This window comes from Saccopteryx leptura, chromosome 12, assembly GCF_036850995.1.
Source record: "Saccopteryx leptura isolate mSacLep1 chromosome 12, mSacLep1_pri_phased_curated, whole genome shotgun sequence".
Classification (NCBI taxonomy): domain Eukaryota; kingdom Metazoa; phylum Chordata; class Mammalia; order Chiroptera; family Emballonuridae; genus Saccopteryx; species Saccopteryx leptura.
Window position 1 is genome coordinate 23,950,295 of NC_089514.1, and position 18,745 is coordinate 23,969,039.

Sequence of the window (18,745 nt, forward strand, 5' to 3'; positions counted from 1 at the left end):
TGAAAAATTAAATGTAAAATTTTATTCTACATATTTTTCCAGTAACAAGTTTGATTTAAATATTTGTTACTTAAGTACAAACCTCTGTGTCTCTATTATATAATTGCACAGTTCTTTTTTGAGTTTCCATAGAAAGAAAGCTCCTGATCTGATGATTAGCTCTTACTAAATCTGTTCTGAGTTGGACTTTTACGTATTTCATAAAAGGTCAGCCACTTCTGCCAGTTTTGAAGATCAGAATGAATGGTACCACTCCTCCTATCCTCTAACCCCCGCTCTGTTAATCATCAGTGCAGCTCAGGATGCTCTGCATCTCTATCGATTTATGCTCCTTCTGGGCCCTTCAATAATTAACATCTTTTTCTGTAGTATCTATACTTACATTGGTACTTTTTCCCTTGATATTGGTCATTGTTGGTGTGAATGGGATAATTTTCTATTTCTTTGTTTTAATATAGTTAATTTTATACTATTTGTAATATAATATATCTGGAGAACTCATTAAACTGTGTTTTTAGTTGTTTTTTTAATGAGAAAGGTGGAGACAGAGAGAGAGAGAGAGACAGAGAGAGGGATACACAGACAGAAAGGGAGCGAGATGAGAAGCATCAGTTCTTCATTGTGGCACCTTAGTGTTCATTGACTGTTTTCTCATATGTGCCTTGACTGGCGGGTTTCAAGTAAGCCAGTGAACCCTTACTCGAGCTAGTGACTTTGGGCTCAAGCCAGCGACCTTGCTCTTCAAGACAGCAACCTTTGGGCTTTAAGCCAGCAAACTTTGGGCTTCAAGTCAGTGACCTTGGACTTCAAGACAGCAACCTTTGGGCTCAAGACAGCGACTATGGGGTCATATCTATGATCACACACTCAACCCAGCGACCCTGTGCTCAAGCTGGTGACCATGGAGTTTCAAACCTGTCCCCTCTGCATCCCAGGCCAACACTCTGTCCACTGTGCTACCGCCTGGTCAGGCTAACCTGTGTTCTTAATTTATGTTGATGTTCTGTACAAAAGAGTATGCCATCTGTAAATAATGATAGTTTTTTCTTGTTTTATAATATATAAATCTTATTTTTTCTTGGTCTAATGTAGTTCTTAGGACATCCAATATAGTGATAAATAAATACTTATCAGGGGTTTTTGTGGTTGAAATAAGGCTTTTTTTTAATCTAAAAAAGAAATTCTACCTAAGATTTTGTTGTTTAACTGTTTTGTGCTCACCAAATCAAGTATGCATATAGAATTTGTTTTGCCTATCCTAATACTTTCCATATGCCTTTTTGTTAAATTACAGATTCTAAACATATTAAATACAAAAAATAATGCAATTGTTATTGAGAGAATAAAAATACAGATATAGACAAAGTTAAAATCTTTTAAGATGATGCTTTTCTCAAAAAAAAAAAAACCTATAGAAATTGATGCTACATAAGTCTCCTATGCCTGCTGTAACATATTACCACACACCTGGTGGCTTACAGCAACAGAAATTTGTTCTCTTAGAGTTCAAGAAGCCGATAGTTCAAATTTAGTATCCTGGGCAGAAATCAAGGCGTCAACAGGTTTGCACTTCCTCTGGAGGCTGTAGGGGAGAGTGCTTTCTCTGACACTGCTAACTCCTGTTGGCTGCCAGCATTTCTGGTTTGTGGTTGCACCACTCCAATCTCTGCCTGTGTGGTGACACTGCCTTCTCTTAAGTCTGTCACATCTCTTGATCTATCTTATAAGGACACTTGTGAGGCATTTAGATCCCACATGGATAATTGAGAACAATCTCTTCAAAATCCTTAATTTGATCACATTCGTAAAATATAACCATATAAGATAGCATTTCCAGATCTCAGAGATTTTGAAGAGTTATATTTAGGGGTCTTCATTCATCTCACTATTATCTGCACTCTAGTTTCAAAGACTCAATCTGTTCTGCATGCAAAATACCTTCACCTCATCTCAGTTTTAACAGATGTCTCAATCTATTATATCATCAACTTAATTCAGAATTCTCATCTAAAGATCATCAGCTCAAAGTTCCAAATTCATAATCTAAAATATCAAAGGCAGTTATGGTGAGAATAAGTAAGCTCCATCCTAGGACAAAATACTCATTGTACACCTGTGATATTAGAAAACAAGTTACCTACTTTCAAAATACAGTAATGGAACAAGCATAGTATAATAGTTAGACAGTTCTATTCCAAAAGAAAGAAGTGCAAGTTAGAAAGGAGTTACTGGTCACAAGCAATATTAATCCTTAACTTGATCACATCTGCAACAACTTTACCTGATTCCAGGAAATAGGTTCTGATATTTTGGGGGGCCATCATTCAGCCCAATACAGATTACTTCATGAAACTTGCTATTTTAACTTACATAGAGAGAGAAAACCTAAATAGATTACAGAAATTATGATTGCCATAATGTCATTTACTTTCCCTCTTTGAATGAAAGATACAATGTATTATACTATAGTAAATTTCTATCTTGATATCTCTATATGTTACCTCTGCACCAGTATCAAACAGTATAAAACTGTAATTATTCCAGTTTTATTATATGTTTTAGAATCTGGTTAGGCTAAAAACATCTTTCCTAATTAGTTTACTCTTTTTAAAATATTTGATGGTTATTTAAAAGACTTGTATTTTTAGATAAAATTCTATTATATATCCTTTTTAATCATGTTAATCTTGCTTTGAGTACCTGGCCAAAATCCTTTGCTATTAGGATTAGAACTGAGTTGGTACATAATTTAGGCAATATTGGAATATTTTATAATAGCAGGTCCTATCTTTTAATAAGATGTATTTTCCTACTTATTTATGTTTTCTCATTTGGTTCTTAGTAGGATCCAAAGATTCTATCACATTAAGAACACTATTAAGAACCAAGCCTGGCTGGTTGGCTCAGTGGTAGAGTGCTGACCCAGGTGTGGATGTCCCAGGTTCAATTCCCAGTCAGGACACACAGGAGAAATGCCCATCTGCTTCTCCGCCTCTCCCCCTCTTTTGCCTCTCTCTCTTTCTTTGTGTGTGTGTCTCTTTCTCTCTTCCCCTCCTGCAGCCATGGCTCAATTGGAGCGAGTTGGCCCTGGGTGCTGAGCGTGGCTCCATGGCATCCGCCTCAGGTGCTAAGAAGAGCTCAATTGCTGAGCAATGGAGTAACGCACCAGATGGGCAGAGCATTTCCACCTAATGAGCTTGCCCATGGATCCCGGTCGGGGCACATGTAGGAGCCTTTCTCTCTGCCTGCCCTCCTCTCACTGAATAATAAATAAAAGAACACTATTCCACTTGCTATACAAAATAATCTCAAAATATTTCACCTCAAAATTAAAAGTGATATCAGTATCCCTTTTTAAAGATAACAAAGACTCATGATAAATAATTTGCATAAAGTCATTAATCATGGAAATTCAATCTATCTAAATTCATAGTTTGTCCATTTTGGGGTGTGGAAGTGATGCTGTTTTAATTTATGTTTCCTAAAAATTGCAATACATATAAACAAAATTGTGAAAGTTTACATAAAAGAAAGCAACAACACTATTTTAGCTTTTGCTCATTTGGTCTTTTTTTCTTTTTTTTTTTTTTTTTTTGAGAATCCAAAATATGGCTGCTGGATAGGTTCATAGCATTTGGCAGTTCTTTTTTGAGCCACTTGGGGTTATGCCAAAGAGACAGGGTCCCATGAGAATTTGGTCTGAATTCTAATCCAAATGAACACCTGCTGTCATTGTTCCTTATCAACCCTGTAGTCATCAATGCCAACTCTCTTTGTGGTGGAACCCATTCAACACAAGGAAAAGGCATGCCAGTGTTCTTCAGTAGTTCTTATTTTTTCCCTCTATTTGCTGCATGATTCGTTGCCTAAGTATAATGGAGCTAGAGATAACATTAAGTTTATCTTTAGCTATTTGATATTCTATATTTCTACAAGTTTGCTCAGTATTGTCCAGTCTACTTAGGTGGTCTTATTTTGATACTTTCTTCTTTTTCATCCTCTCACTCTCTTTTCTCTCTTCTCTCTCTTTCTCTCTCTCTCACTGTCTCCCTTCTTCCCTCTCCTGTTTATGTTCCTTTGGAGATATGTTATTGCAAATATATATGCTTGTAAAGCAAATTATACTAAATAATCTATTTTTAAAAGTCTCAGTTGTCTAAGTTTGCAGAAACAAATAATTCAAGCAGAAATAAATTCAATGATAGTCTCTCTACGGATAACTAATATTGATCATTCATTCTTAGTATTTGTTTCATATTCCTTTGCTTTAATTTTACAGGTCTGCTGGATGTATGCTTTTAATTATGAGTACTCTAAATTGATTTTGAATCAGATTAGGGTTAAAGCCAAAATAAATGAGTATTTGAAATTAATTAACGATCATGCTGCATAATATATCATAAGTAACCTAGCTAAGATTTTTTTCTATAATTTCATACCACAGAAAGACCACTTCACATTCTAAAATAGGATATATTTATGATTTATTAATGAGATTTTTTTTTCAAAAAAGGAACTCTGACTGAGTTTTAAAACTGTTGGACCAATAAAAGTGAACCATCTTGATATTCCTGCTTTGTAACTAACCAGATAGTTGACCATGTATATATACAGCTCAGAAAAATTAGGGGATATTTTCTCGCTTCATAATCATTTCAAAATATTCCCTAATTTTTGTGAGCAGCTATATCTTACAATATCAAAAAAATGGAGCTTTATTTGGTAATATTTTTAAAGAAATGTTTTTAGACACACCTATCTATACCTTTGTATTCTTTTCACTTGTAGATTAATTCAAATACTCGACAACTTCCAGAGGATCGAGTACACAGGAAAAGTTACATTTCTATCACGGCCCCATCTCGTAGGGAAAAGCAACTCTGCCATCTGCGTGGGCATTGATCCCTCTCTTGTTGTGCCTCCTGCTTTGTTATGCATGAATAAGCACATTAGCCTTTTGATTTCATTCATTAGACTTTTAATCCTTGATTAGTATGTTCAGATTTTTCTGAAATACACAACTTCTTTATTTCCTTTATGTTTGTTCTTTTCTTTTTCTTTTATCACCACTGTGAAAGAAAATTAACAGTTAATCACAACAATAGCTCTGTTTCCATTGAGATGACTAGTAAATGCATTAGTTTTTTATTGGAGTGATTAATCATGTGTAGATACAGAATGGGAAAACATCTCCTTCCTTGGAGAAACAGGGGCTACTGTTTAAAGTCAGCAAGAACAGTTTGCGCTTGAAAAGCTTGGATCACAATATTCCACCAGTCTCCCACATGCACTGTGATTCTGTCTTGTAGAAACTCTGAATGGATTTCCTAAAAGGAAGAAACGTCCATTAGGATTCAGACCTCATGTCTTTGCAGTGTTAGACACTAGTTACATTTGTCACCAAGTCTCCAAAAATAAATATTACAGTTTGTGTTGTTGGATACACTTTTCAGAAAGTTGCTGTAGAACAAACAATAACTATACATCCAAAACACTTAGCAAACTTTGAAGTCATGTATTATATTTACCTTTATTAGATATGCACTCTTAGAGAATCTTTTAGCCATAATTGATTTCGAAGGACGTGAAGGTTTTCAACTAGATCATTTCTCCACTTAAACCATTCTTCCAGTTATGGAATTATAATATTTCCAAGTACTTTTTAACACTTAAGTTCATATGCCTTAAAAAAAAAAATAAAACTGCCTGACCTGTGGTGGCGCAGTGGCTAAAGCGTCAACCTGGAAACGCTGAAGTTGCCGGTTCAAAACCCTGGGCTTGCCTGGTCAAGGCACATATGGGAGTTGATGCTTCCTGTTCCTCCCCCCCTTCTCTCTCTCTCTCTCTCTCTCTCTCTCTCTCTCTCTCTCTCTTTCTCTCTCTCTCTCCTCTCTATAATAAACAAATAAAATCTTAAAAAACATAAAACTTTGAGAGTAAGCCCCAAACCAATTATTAAAGGAAGTATATAAATGAAATAGATACCATTCCCAGAAGTAAATGTGACAAATGACCAGTAGTGAAATGGTGATATAAATCACACTTGCACATATTTCATGTGAATTACATAGTTTTGCCTAATTTCAGAACATCGTCTTGGCAATGATATTGTTAAGAAAATGTTAATTTAAAAAATATCCATTAATGTGGTTTTCTTTTCATCTTGATTTCTGAAAGACAATAGGATCATGAACTGTCCTGTTTCTCTTTTCTCTTTCTCTTCTTAGGATGCCTCCATTGCACACAGATTTCACATAATGCGAGAAAAGCACCCAGAGAAATTCAACAGTAGGTAAGATAAATAATGAAATTGTAATTATGGTCACTGTTGATAAATTACATTGTAAAAAGGATCACTAAACTTTAAAATATTTTACATGTAATAACTGAATAAGGATTAGTGTATAAGTATAAAGACAAAAATGTAAATAAACTCAAATTTCACCTTATATTTTAATGAAAATTTAATGAGAAATGCAGTGTGTTCATCGCCAGTCCATTGTCTTGTGCTGAAAAGAAAGATTTCAAGTATAAGGTAAAAATAATATTTTGTTAAGATATACTGAACTCTTCACACTAGGAGGATTTGATCACCCCAAATCCCAAGGAAAAACATGGGCTACGATTTGATAGTGATTAGTAACTTTATAGAATATCGATATTAAATAAGGCTTCCAATCCTTATACCAACTGTTTAGTATTGGCTGCAAATAAATGGAAAGTAACCCAGAGAAATATCAATGCTTATGAAGTACTTTTAAAGAATTTTTCTTCAAGGAGAAAAGCCTCAATGACCAAAATTAGTTTTGCCACTATAGCAATACATGAGCAATTTTTCCTCCAAAATGTAGACATTGACACTTTTTCTGACATCCAAGGAAATAGCAAAAGCTTTGGCTTCTATCCTCCCCATTTCTAGAAAGGAATATGACTATTTCCCTCTATTACCCCTAGAAAATATAGAAGAGGTGAATTATATTTTGCTTTAGTTAGACCCATTTCTACTCTGTTCATTTCATAAAGTTACAGTAGGAGCATAATAGCATATATTATATATGTAATATAAAAATATAATATATGTAAGATATATATATATGGCACATACTAATGTTCAAAGCCAAAGGCTCTAGGGTCTCTGCATTTAGCTAGATTGATGTTGTTTCATGAATGTTAGAGACCACTTATTAAACAACTACCTCTGAAAGTTCTTATATTTATTTTTAATATTTTCTTTTTTAAAATTTTTGTTAATTTTTAATTTATTGTGTTTACATGGATTTCTGTGTCCCACTGAATATAACTCCCTCACCCCCACCCCTATATCCCTTTTTATACCCCCTTTGCCCCCCTCCCCCTAACTCCCTCCCCCTCCCCTCTAGAATTTGCTGTCCTGTTATCTATAGCTCTGTGTTACTTTCTCACGCTAGTATATTGACATAACTGTGTTTCATGTAGGTCATAAAAAGATATTGTTAAAATGTATTTTCAATATTGTTTTAGATTTTTCTTAACTCGACTTTACTGAACTACTTCACATAAGAATCATCACAGTAAATAGTTTCATGATTAGTAAAATTCTATCTGATTTTTTAAATTAAATTTACCTATTTAAATGTTTCAGCAAAAATACGAAAACTTATTTTTAGTACCTACCTTAGGTTTCACCTTGAGTTCTTTCCTACACTACAAATCATAAATTATGAAATGATAGTTCACTTTTTTTCTCTCAAAACTCCAACAGGTATAAGTTCTGTTTTTAAATAAATGCAAGAAGTGGATATATGTCTGTGTGTACATAATGTCTTTAGAAGGGCAGAAATCCTCTAACTGCTTTCTTCTGGAGGAAGGAACAAGTGGTTGTGTGGAGACTGAATTTTTATTCTATATTTTTGTGTACTGTTTGAATTTTGTGCCACACATGTTATAAATTTAAGTTGAAAGTAATCTAATCACAGATTTACACCTATAAGTTTTCTTTATATCCAGAATAAAGAGACATTTAATTTTACAAGATTTAATTTTATTTCATGAAATACATTAAAATAAATTGATGTCACTGAAAATATAAATATTTCACTTTATAGTAGATTTTGGAATTTAATAATACACTTTGAATGTTCTGGAAATAAACATGTCTATTAATGCACATAAAACTATATTATCAAATTGACTAGCTTATGCTTTTCCAATGCCATTCTATAAAGCATTTATGTGTCCATATACATATGTTAAAATAGGCTCCAAGCAAAAAAAAAAAAATGTGGTTTGGAAATGCAGGATTCAGTGTACCCCGTTTGAATTTTCATGATTTTATAGTCCATTAACAGCTTCAAGAAAAACAAGGGGAATAAAAATATAATAATGTTTAAAGTACTTTTGCCCCATACTTACTCAATAAAGAGGCACAGAGAAAAAACAGCAATATATGTCAGTGGGGGGGAGAGAAAGGAGAATTAAAGGTATAGAGAGGTAAATCACTATATTTATGTGATACTCAAAAACATATCAGCCTGTGTATAATAATACCAATATTATCTTTCCTAATGTCAGAGGGTAATGAATTTTGTTCTCTTTAATAGTTTTAACTTTCTTAATAAAAACTTATTCACATATATCTACTTAAGTTTTTATTATCAAGCAAAGTACTAACTTATGATATTTCTTACTGTCCAATATGTTGTTAGATGTCTTTTGCAACCATATGTTTGTACACCCTAAGGTGTCTATAAAATGTAAAACTATATCTCATTGCAACTTATTTATAAATATGAGGCCTGTATAAATCTTGCTTATATATAATTTAAAGGGAATATTTCATTTGGAACAGTAATAACATAGTAAATGCCTTCTAAATGGACACAGATCAAATGTTTCTAGTGTGTGTTCAAAGAATGCCAAGTATATAGTAGATGCTCAATGTATTATTGGCCAATGATATTTTAAGATAACGATCAGCCCTAAAATTATATGTATTGCCTAGTTAATTAGGCATGTTTTTTTGGTTCATACTTTTGTAGACTTAAGTCTTCATGTGGAATTAGAAACATGTAGGTAATTCCCTAAAGTATAAAGTAACATATTTAGGATATTAAAATTTTCTAATATGGCAGCCCCTGGGTTACAAACATGATAGTTTCTGTAGGTTTGAAAATGTTTCCCTGGCCGGCTCAGTGGTAGAGCGTTGGCCTGGCATGCAGAAGTCCCGGGTTCAATTCCCGGCCAGGGCACACAGGAGAAGCACCCACTTGCTTCTCCACCCCTCCCCTCTCCTTCCTCTCTGTCTCTCTTCCCCTCCCGCAGCCGAGGCTCCATTGGAGCAAAGATGACCCGGGCGCTGGGGATGGCTCCTTGGCCTCTGCCCCAGGCGCTAGAGTGGCTCTGGTCGCGACAAAGCGACGCCCCGGAGGGGCAGAGCGTCGCCCCCTGGTGGGCGTGCCGGGTGGATCCCGGTCGGGCGCATGTGGGAGTCTGTCTGACTGTCTCTCCCCATTTCCAGCTTCAGAAAATACAAAAAAAGAAAAAGAAAAAAAGAAAATGTTTAAGTAGTTATATGCGCAGAGAGGTGCAAATAAATTTTATATTAGGACAAACATCTAAGTTGTATTTAGTAGGTAAATGTACCTGTCCCAACCTACATACAACTTCAATTTAAGAACAAACCTACAGAACCTGTCTGGCTTGTAGTCTGGGGACTGCCTATGAATGGCTATGAGGAAGGCAAGCCAGGTATTGTGCCTGAGCAATTTCATCCTTACAAGGACAGATTTTCAGATTTCAACATTGAGACAGGCTCAGCCATAGAACTCTTTTATATTTTCAGGAATTTGCAAATGGATTTTTTTAAGTACTCCTAATAATGGTGTTTCAGATCAGATCTCTTGTCACAATAAATTATATGCCATTAATATTATCCTCTAGCATGCTCACCTTGAAATTCATTTATATTTCAAAGAACATGATGTTTCTAACATTATCTTAAGGAAATTAATTACCAAAATGTATAGTTCTGCTCTCTTTGCTTCTTATGACTGAAATCGAAAGAACTGGGAAACATAATGATTTTTCCAGTGCTTAAGAGAGTGCTAGTTAAGAGGTTTGTATTGTATTCTTTTCAAAATCTTTACATAAATCTAAGTTAATTGTTAAAGGAAAGTACGTTGTTTAACTTTTTAAGGTATTCTTTAATCAAACTGAGTTTATCTCAATATTTTCACTCATTTAGACTCAAAACAAAATAATCATTAAAATATTTATGCTTCTACTTAAAACTATATAGTACATAATATTGGTATTTAAATTATTTATATAATTTGACTATTACTATCTAGCATTATATTTATATTCTTATAATTCATATACATTACATTTTTGGTTCTAATTAGGTAAAGCAATTGAATTCTAGCTTTTAAAAAATATTGATATTAATAATGATATACCCATATGTATCCATTAAAATGATATGAAGCTTAGAATAATTTTGAGAAAAATGCAATACTAATTTGTTTCATGAGTAAAACCATGCAATCTTGACAAAGACTTACAAGTAATATGCAAAATGACCTAGTATAGAAAATGTATTGGTGGTCTTACAAAGATGTCTTGATATTGTAGTCATAGGTGGTTTTGTAGGAAACAGTTCAAAAAACTTTTTTTTGTTTTGTTTTTGATGACAGAGACAGAGAGGAGCAAATAGAGACAGACAGACAGGAAGGGAGAGAGATGAGAAGCATCAAGTGTACATCGTGGCTCCTTAGTTGTTCATTGATTGATTTCTCATATGTGTTTTGGTGGGGGTGAGAGGGTCCCGCAAAACGAGTGACCCCTTGCTCTAGCCAGCAACCATGGGCTCAAGACAGCAACCTTGGGCTTCAAGCCAGCGACCTTTGGACTCAAGCCAGTGACGATGGGGTCATGTCTGTGATCCCACACTCAAGCCAGTAACCCCACACTCAAGCTGGTGAGCTCACATTCAAGCTGGATGAGCCTGTGCTCAGGCTGGTGACCTTGGGGTTTTCAAGCTGGGTCCCCTGCATCCAATATACCATCTACTAGCAAACACTGATGGCCAGCAATACTCCACCAATACACTATTTCATTACCCACATCAGTTATTTAGAGGTATCTGGTCTCACCCTGGCTGAGTAGCTCAGCTGGTTAGAGCATAATCCGCCAAGGTTGCAGTTTGATCTCTGTTCAGGGCACACACAAAAATCAAGCAAGGAATGAATGAATGAATAAGTCGAAGAAAAAAATCAATGTTTTTTATCTCTCTCTCTCTCTTTCTCTCCCTCTAAAATAGATATATTTAAAACAATTTTTATTTAAGAAGAATCTGGGCCCTGGCTGGTTGACTCAATGAGAACATCAGTCTGGCGTGTGGATATCCCGGGTTCAATTACCAGTCAGGCCACACAGAAAAAGCAACTATCTGTTCTCCACCCCTCCTCTTCTCCCCTCTCTCTCTCTTTTCCACTCTCACAGTCATTGTTCTGTTGGAGCAAGTTGGCCCAGGGTGCTGAGGATGACTCCATGGCCTGGCCTCAGGCACTAAAATAGCCTGATTGCCAAGCAACAGCCCCAGATGGGCAGAATATTACCCTATAAGGGGCTTGCCAGGTAGATCCTGGTCGGGGCATGTGTGGGAGTGTGTCTTTCTGCCTCCCTGCTCCTCTTTTATGAAAAAATAAAAAGAAATATCTGGTCCCTGTTTGAGACAACAATCGTTTTCTTAGCCCCCTCCTATCCTGAAACTGGTTCAGAAATATGTGCTTCACTTCTATGAGAATTTCTGTTTCTGATGAAAAAGTATAGAACTAAAAAAAACTAAAATCAATGTTTGGATTTAAATGAGGCAATGTAACTCAAAATCAACATAGTGACATGGTATCAGATATGTCAGATGGTCTTCCCTCACAAACATGTAAAAAGAAGAGATAAAAGTGATGAATTGGTATAGTAGACTGGATCACTTGATATTATAATGTTAACAAACCTTAATTTTTAAAGGAACCAATGCATTCCAAATTACCCAAAAAGTTTATAGCATACATTAATTTAGAAAATTTGTTATGCTTCAAAATTATACTTATTCTCTGGGATGATTCTTAATTTTCCAACAGTAGGATTGTGAGATCATGGACTGAGGCTCTTTCTGGGACTTTAATATCTATACAGGACATGGGACATAATTAAGACTCAATAGATATTTGCTATATTTATTCACTAAATTATTTATTATTGAGTGGTTTATTTACCTTCCAATCAAGGTTCTGAAGTTTGGAGAAAGTACTGCCTATCTGCTATCAGTTTGATTGATTGTTTATTCTACAGATATTTAATAAGGTGCCCCTTTTATATTATGGGCATCTACCTTGACACTGAATCTTTTGAAGCCTTAAGGCATGTGAGGAAAATTATTTTGGGGTTACATAGAAATCTTAAATTGCATTAGGTTCTGTAGAAAAATATGAACTTGAAGAAAAGTCTATGCTGTAATAGTACATAGTGAAGGGTGTTTTCTGGAGCTCCCAAGTTAAGGATCACTGAGCTCTATAAAGAATATATGTTAAAGTAAGAGCTGCTCTTTATTCTCTCAGTTAGCTAAAAAAGAAACATTTACGTCTAGTTTCTGTTTGCAAGATACTTACATTTTATTAGTATCATTCTATGCAAATATTCTAAATATTATTTTCTTCCTTGATTTTGCCTTTCAGTTCCTAGGATTTGTGTTTTTGCTTTCCATGAATTTGCATGTGTTTTATGCAAAAATTTTATACACTCAGATACACATAAAAACACACATACACACTGTCTTCCTAGGATACCAAATGAAGAAACAATATTTATGAAATAACAGTAGTTAATTCGGAGATTTCCACAAAATCACAACTGAACAACCCAAGATAGTTTTTTCCCTAGGGAAGAGTAATAAATGGTAACAAAGCCTTTTAAGAAAAAAAATTCTCATCATTTCAGATTCTCTGCCTACATTGAGGCTGTTGGGACATAGCTGTCAAATTAAAACACTAATGTAAATTATTTCTTGTTCTGTAAATGCTGAGAGAAAATATATATGGATAAAATATTTTATATATAAATTTACATAATTTTAACTAATTCATATTAATAATCAACTTGAAGGGGAAAAAAAAAAACCAAAGATAAGCTTAGCCAGCAGTAAAAACTACTGTTTCTAAGACTCCCCTCCCTAATTTACCAGCATTTTCATGTAAAAACATTGAAGCTCTTGTTTCCTGTGTGTTCAGGCCTCTCCCTTGAGCAGCCTTAGTCTCTCTAAGCATAACAAGAACCAGTTGTGCTCTGGGGAGGGAAGGGGTACACTAAACTAATTAGACAATGGACAGCTGACTTTGGGTAATGAGTCTTTGACATTGATCAATGACAATGACAAACATTTTCTTTCCTTTGATGTTCAGAGATCATCTATAAGCTAGAATTTGAAATTGATGAGCTTTTGGTTGTTCTATTTTTAAGAAGAGATAAAGTTAGTTCTATATAAATGAATTAATTTGATGTGAAGTTTAAGTACCTAACTTATACTGCCTAGATGCTTTATAATTCACACTGTCAATATTATACTAAAGTGATTTTTGTTCTAGAATAAAATCAATTGGTTATTGGCAGGAGTTATCCATAGGAACAATTTTGAGGAATCTTGTCCTATGTCTTTGTTATAGGATCTATTAAGTATCAATTTAGTCTATCTTGAACTCTTTCCAAAGAGGTTAATCACCTCATTATAAGGTAATTTTACCTAGAAGGTAATCCCCTGGCATGGTTAATTGGAACTAATTAGAGGCTCTCCATTACTCCTTGTTCCACCCAAGCATTAGTTGCTAATGCCTTTCCTTTTGGAATACATGTTCTTATATGGCTCTGGTAAGCATTATTTTTTATTTTTACTGAATATAATTAATCTAAATTATTAGCCTTCAATGGCTGATTTCTTTTTTTTTAATAAGTGGTTCCCTCACAAACATTTTTCTTTACAGAGAAAAAAATAATATTCTTACACATGTAACATTTTCAGTTTGTATTTTATATTTTATGTTTTTCTATAACCAGTGTTTTCATAACATAGGGAATTTTACTTAAGCAGCCTTTAACATAGATAGATAGATGATAGATAGAAAGAAAGATAGATAGATAGATAGATAGATAGATAGATAGATAGATAGATAGATAGATAAAATAGATAGATATAGGTACCAGCTTTAGAATATATGAAATATATTCTTTAAATAGGTACAATTTCTGAGGTGAGTTAAAAATTACAAAATCTTGATTTATATCAATTTATTATTTTAATTTTTCAGAGGTCTCACCTTCCCACTTACGGTTTTAACAAAAAAAAATGCCAGAAATGCAATAACTTTATGGTATTTTTAAAGATTTTATTTGGCAAATATAAGGCATCAAAATTTTACTAAGATTTGCCAAGATAGCCTAGTTATGAATTTTCAGCCACCATAAGGATAAGGGTTCAATTTCCTCCCCTTTCTAATAAAACTGTTCCTATATTTTCTCCCACAGCTACAGTTTTCTTAATTTCGTCAGCATCCTCCTGGCCCTTCCAGGTTCTGTTCACCCTAAATTCCAAAGCAAATGTCACATATTTTCTAGTTTTTGGTATAGTAGCCCTTCACTTTCACATGTCCAAATCTCTTCTGTATACCATTACTACATAACAAGCTACTTATAAGCTTAGAATTATAAAACAGTTATCTTATTATGTGCATAGTCTCTGTGGTTCAGCAGTTCAAACAGGGCAAAGCAGGGTTGGTTTTTCTTTGCTTCCGTATGTCTCGGCCTTCAATTGGGGAAACTTGACGATTGGACATGATTTGACAGCTCAGGGATGGAATCGGCTGGAGGCACGGTTACTGTCATGTCTGGTGTCTGGGTCTGGTTGTTGGTTGAGTCCTTACTGGGGACATTCATCGAGGTTCTTTAGACAAACTGAACCAGTGAGATTCACATTGGAAAGGGTTATCTTTACTGAATCCACCAAGTCATACCCAGAAATAATGTTTAATCTGGGCACCCTGTTAGCCATTCAACTGGTCACATAGATGTAGCCATCACAAGCACCTGCACATGGTTTCTCCATGTGGCCCAGGGTAGCCAGACTTCTGACACGGCTGCGAAGTCCTCCTAGAGTGATTGTCCCGAGAAAACAGTAAGAACAACTATCTGGCCTTTTCTTGACTTAGTCTTAGAAGTTGCATGGTTCCATGGTCTCTGTGCTTTTTATTGATTGAAGTGTCAAAAGCTCACACAAATTCAAAAGCAGAGGGCATAGAGAATCAGAGGAGTTTTATCCGGGGTTTCAACAATGAGTAATACAAGGTTCTTGTTGTAAAGGAACTTAGAGTTTAATGGGAATAGTAGCACAACATACAATTATAATAAAGGCTGCTATTTACTTAGAAATGACACTTCCAGCTCATTACGTATTTTTTTATTTTTTATCACACATGTTTTTTTTAAGACTTTATTCATTTGGGGGGGGAGAGAGAGTGAGAGAGAGAAAGAGAGAAAGGGGGCGAAGCAGAAATCATATGTGCTTTGACCAGGCAAGCCAAGGGTTTCAAACCAGCAAGCGACCTCAGGGTTTCCAGGTCGAAGCTTTATCCACTGCGCCACCACAGGTCAGCACACATTTTTTATTTTATCCTTACAATAGGACTACTCTGTAACGATTGCTATTTTCATTTTACAGAGGTGGATTCTGTCCACATAACAATTAAAAGTAGCAAAACCAAAGCTCATGCTTGTAAGATATATGTGTGTATGTGTTATTCATGTTATATGTATACATGTGTGTGCATGTGTGTGCGTGTGTAGTCAGAAATAAACTGTGCCTCCAAAATATCTCCTTGTGTCTCCATGTTCTGCTCTTCTTTCCATGACACTCTTTTTTTTGCATCTTGAGTTACAACTTCTATTGGATTTTCCGGTTGCCTTTCTTTTACCTCATTTTTGGGGTCTCTGCATCTGGTAATATTTAAGTCCTATAATCTTAATGCTAATTGGATTTCACTGACACCAACAACTGCTGATCGGTGACACTGACCCTGAGCACAGTGCTGATTACCCATGTCTTCACCATGCTGGCCGTGGGGGTAAGGGTACCTATAATTCACTGAGACTTGGTGAGGGTGACAAATAGTATACTATATTTTATGTGTAACCTTCTTTAAATAGGTTATGTAAATAACATAAATATGGCTTCATTTCTTCTGAAAAGACTGAAATGTCTTTTATAAGCAAACTCTGAATAATTATTCTACATTTTCTTGTTGTTTATTCACTCCCTTATATACCTGTGTTCACATAAGTAACTGTATTCTCTGAGTTTCATTTCCCACCCTGATCTCCTTTCCTCTCCTCTCCTCTCCTCTCCTCTCCTCTCCTCTCCTCTCCTCTCCTCTCCTCTCCTCTCCTCACTTCACCTCTCCCCTCCCCTCCCCTCCCCTCCCCTCCCCTCTTCTCTCCTCTTCTCTCCTCTTCCTCCTTCTCTCAGTATCTTCTTCCCTCCCCTACCCCCTCACTTACTGTCTTTGGCATGAAACAGAAAGAGAAATAATTACTCAACACTGATTTTTTTTAAGCCTATATGGACCTCCTTATTTTATTTTAGCATTTCTTTGACTTTTGATACATGTCTTTTAAAGATTTAAAAACTATGTTTCTGCTTTGCTCTTTTTTTTTTTAAATCTTTTTCAATGCTGAATGTAAGTCCTTAGTGAGCTTTATAACTAATCGGCAACTAGGAGATTTACCCTATATCTGAAAGATATTCTCTGTGTATACATCAAATATATATATAATTATCTTCCACAAGATAGGAAAGGAATCACTTCTCATTTTATGCCCTAATGTTCTCATATTATAAGAATAGTCATATCATTTATTCAGTAAAAAAATTAAATTTTGACACATTTGTATTTCTTTCATTGTAAAAGCAAAACTATTGCCACTAAGTTTTGAAAAGAAAGAAAACCCTCTACAACTTTAACATAAACCACCCTTAACTTTATCTTTTCTTTCCATTCCTTTCAATGTGTGACATAACAAATGTTTATTACAGGTCTGCACTGTGAAAGCCGTTGGAAAATAAGTAAGGTTAATAATTAAATATCCTCCCTGCCCTTGAAAAGCCTGTAGGTCGGCGGGAAAGACAACCAAAATAAAATGTGGTAAAGGCTGTCACTGGAGCTAAGTGCGAAATGGAGTCCAAAGTGCTGCCAGGAGGAAGTGTCTATTTCTGTCTGAGCTAAGAGGGAGAGAAGACATCTCCCCAGAAGGGATTCTCTTTCTACCCGTGTTCCCTGCTCACAGCTCTGTCCTGCACACATATTCTTCTCAGACCCATGTATGAGGTACTCACAGCATCGCCACCAACTTCCTCCACTGGAAGTCACTCTTGTCACTTCTGCTCCCCTATGGCTTAGTGAAGCAGCCACTTGAAAGAAAGAAGCCCAGGAAAATATGCTCTGCTTGTGGGGCCATGTGTCCACCTAGGGGGTGTGCATACACAGAGAAAGGAAGGAAAATGCACATAGGGTTCAATCAAGTGTCCCTGTGAAAAACTGAGCATATTGTGAAATTGAATTGGGCTTTTCATAGACCTTAGTTTTCTTAGTTCTTTTTCTCAGCTGTAGGGAGTAACTTACCTCGAAACTTCTCTGGCCCTCATGTTCTACTGCACCTGTTTAATGATGTAATAAAAATACTTACAGGTGATATATGAAAACCTTATTTATAATAAAACACTTTTGTAGCCCAAGCAGTCAACCTCACATTTATCTGCTTTGTAAGTTTAAATCTTGACGTGTTCATTTATCTCTAAGAAAGGCACATGCAATTTATGCCAACCTTTTAATATACTGATAAGTTTGTTAGTCACTGTTATGGTATAATTTGTTTTATTTTTACATACAAACATATTCAGTTCTTTACATGTATTTTTTACATATTTATGTATTTTCATCTATCATTAAGTTTTTTATTCATTTACTTTTTTAAGGCTTATTCAATGTGGAAAGTTCATTAGGAATTTTGCTAATACCTTTTCTAGTACAGAAACATACACAGTGATTCATATCTGTGAATTTATGAATATGAAATTTGTTTATATTCATACTCAGATACTTTAATATTATCAGCTTTCTTACATTTCATAGATGGTTTGGCCTCTTTTATATTTATCTAATGATCTGAACCTTATTTAAATGTGTTTAAACTAACTGAAACCTATTATTTTGCATAAAAGAAAGGATGCAAAGCCTAATGAAAACTTTCCATTGCTTTTCTTGTATCTACTAGCCTTATCATTCTTTATTAGAAATAAAATCTTGGGTGGCAATGAAAATGTAAAATAATCACATAAGTTAATAGCCATCTTATTTTTTTTTAATTTTGTTTATTTATTTTATTTTTTACAGAGACAGAGAGTGAGTCAGAGAGAGGGATAGACAGGGACGGAGAGAGATGAGAAGCATCAATCATTAGTTTTTCATTGCACATTGCAACACCTTAGTTGTTCATTGATTGCTTTCTCATACATGCCTGACCACGGGCCTTCAGCAGACTGAGTAACCTCTTGCTGGAGTATCGAACCTGGGTCCTCTACATCCCAGTCCGATGCTCTATCCACTGTGCCACCGCCTAGTCAGGCAATAGCCATCTTATTTTAATAGTAAATTCTTCCAGCCTACTA

The 18,745-nt window shown here is 35.1% G+C and overlaps 1 protein-coding gene across 3 annotated transcripts in view; it reads left to right on the plus strand.

Annotated features, from left to right (window-relative positions):
• The window catches only part of DGKB (diacylglycerol kinase beta), a 645,807-nt gene that overhangs the window by 355,181 nt on the left and 271,881 nt on the right, over positions 1-18,745 (plus strand). For all 3 annotated transcript variants that reach the window (XM_066354004.1, XM_066354003.1, XM_066354005.1), the window contains one exon: positions 6,228-6,292. In XM_066354004.1, the coding sequence (XP_066210101.1) occupies positions 6,228-6,292 (65 nt within the window). The remainder of the gene's footprint in view (positions 1-6,227; positions 6,293-18,745) is intronic.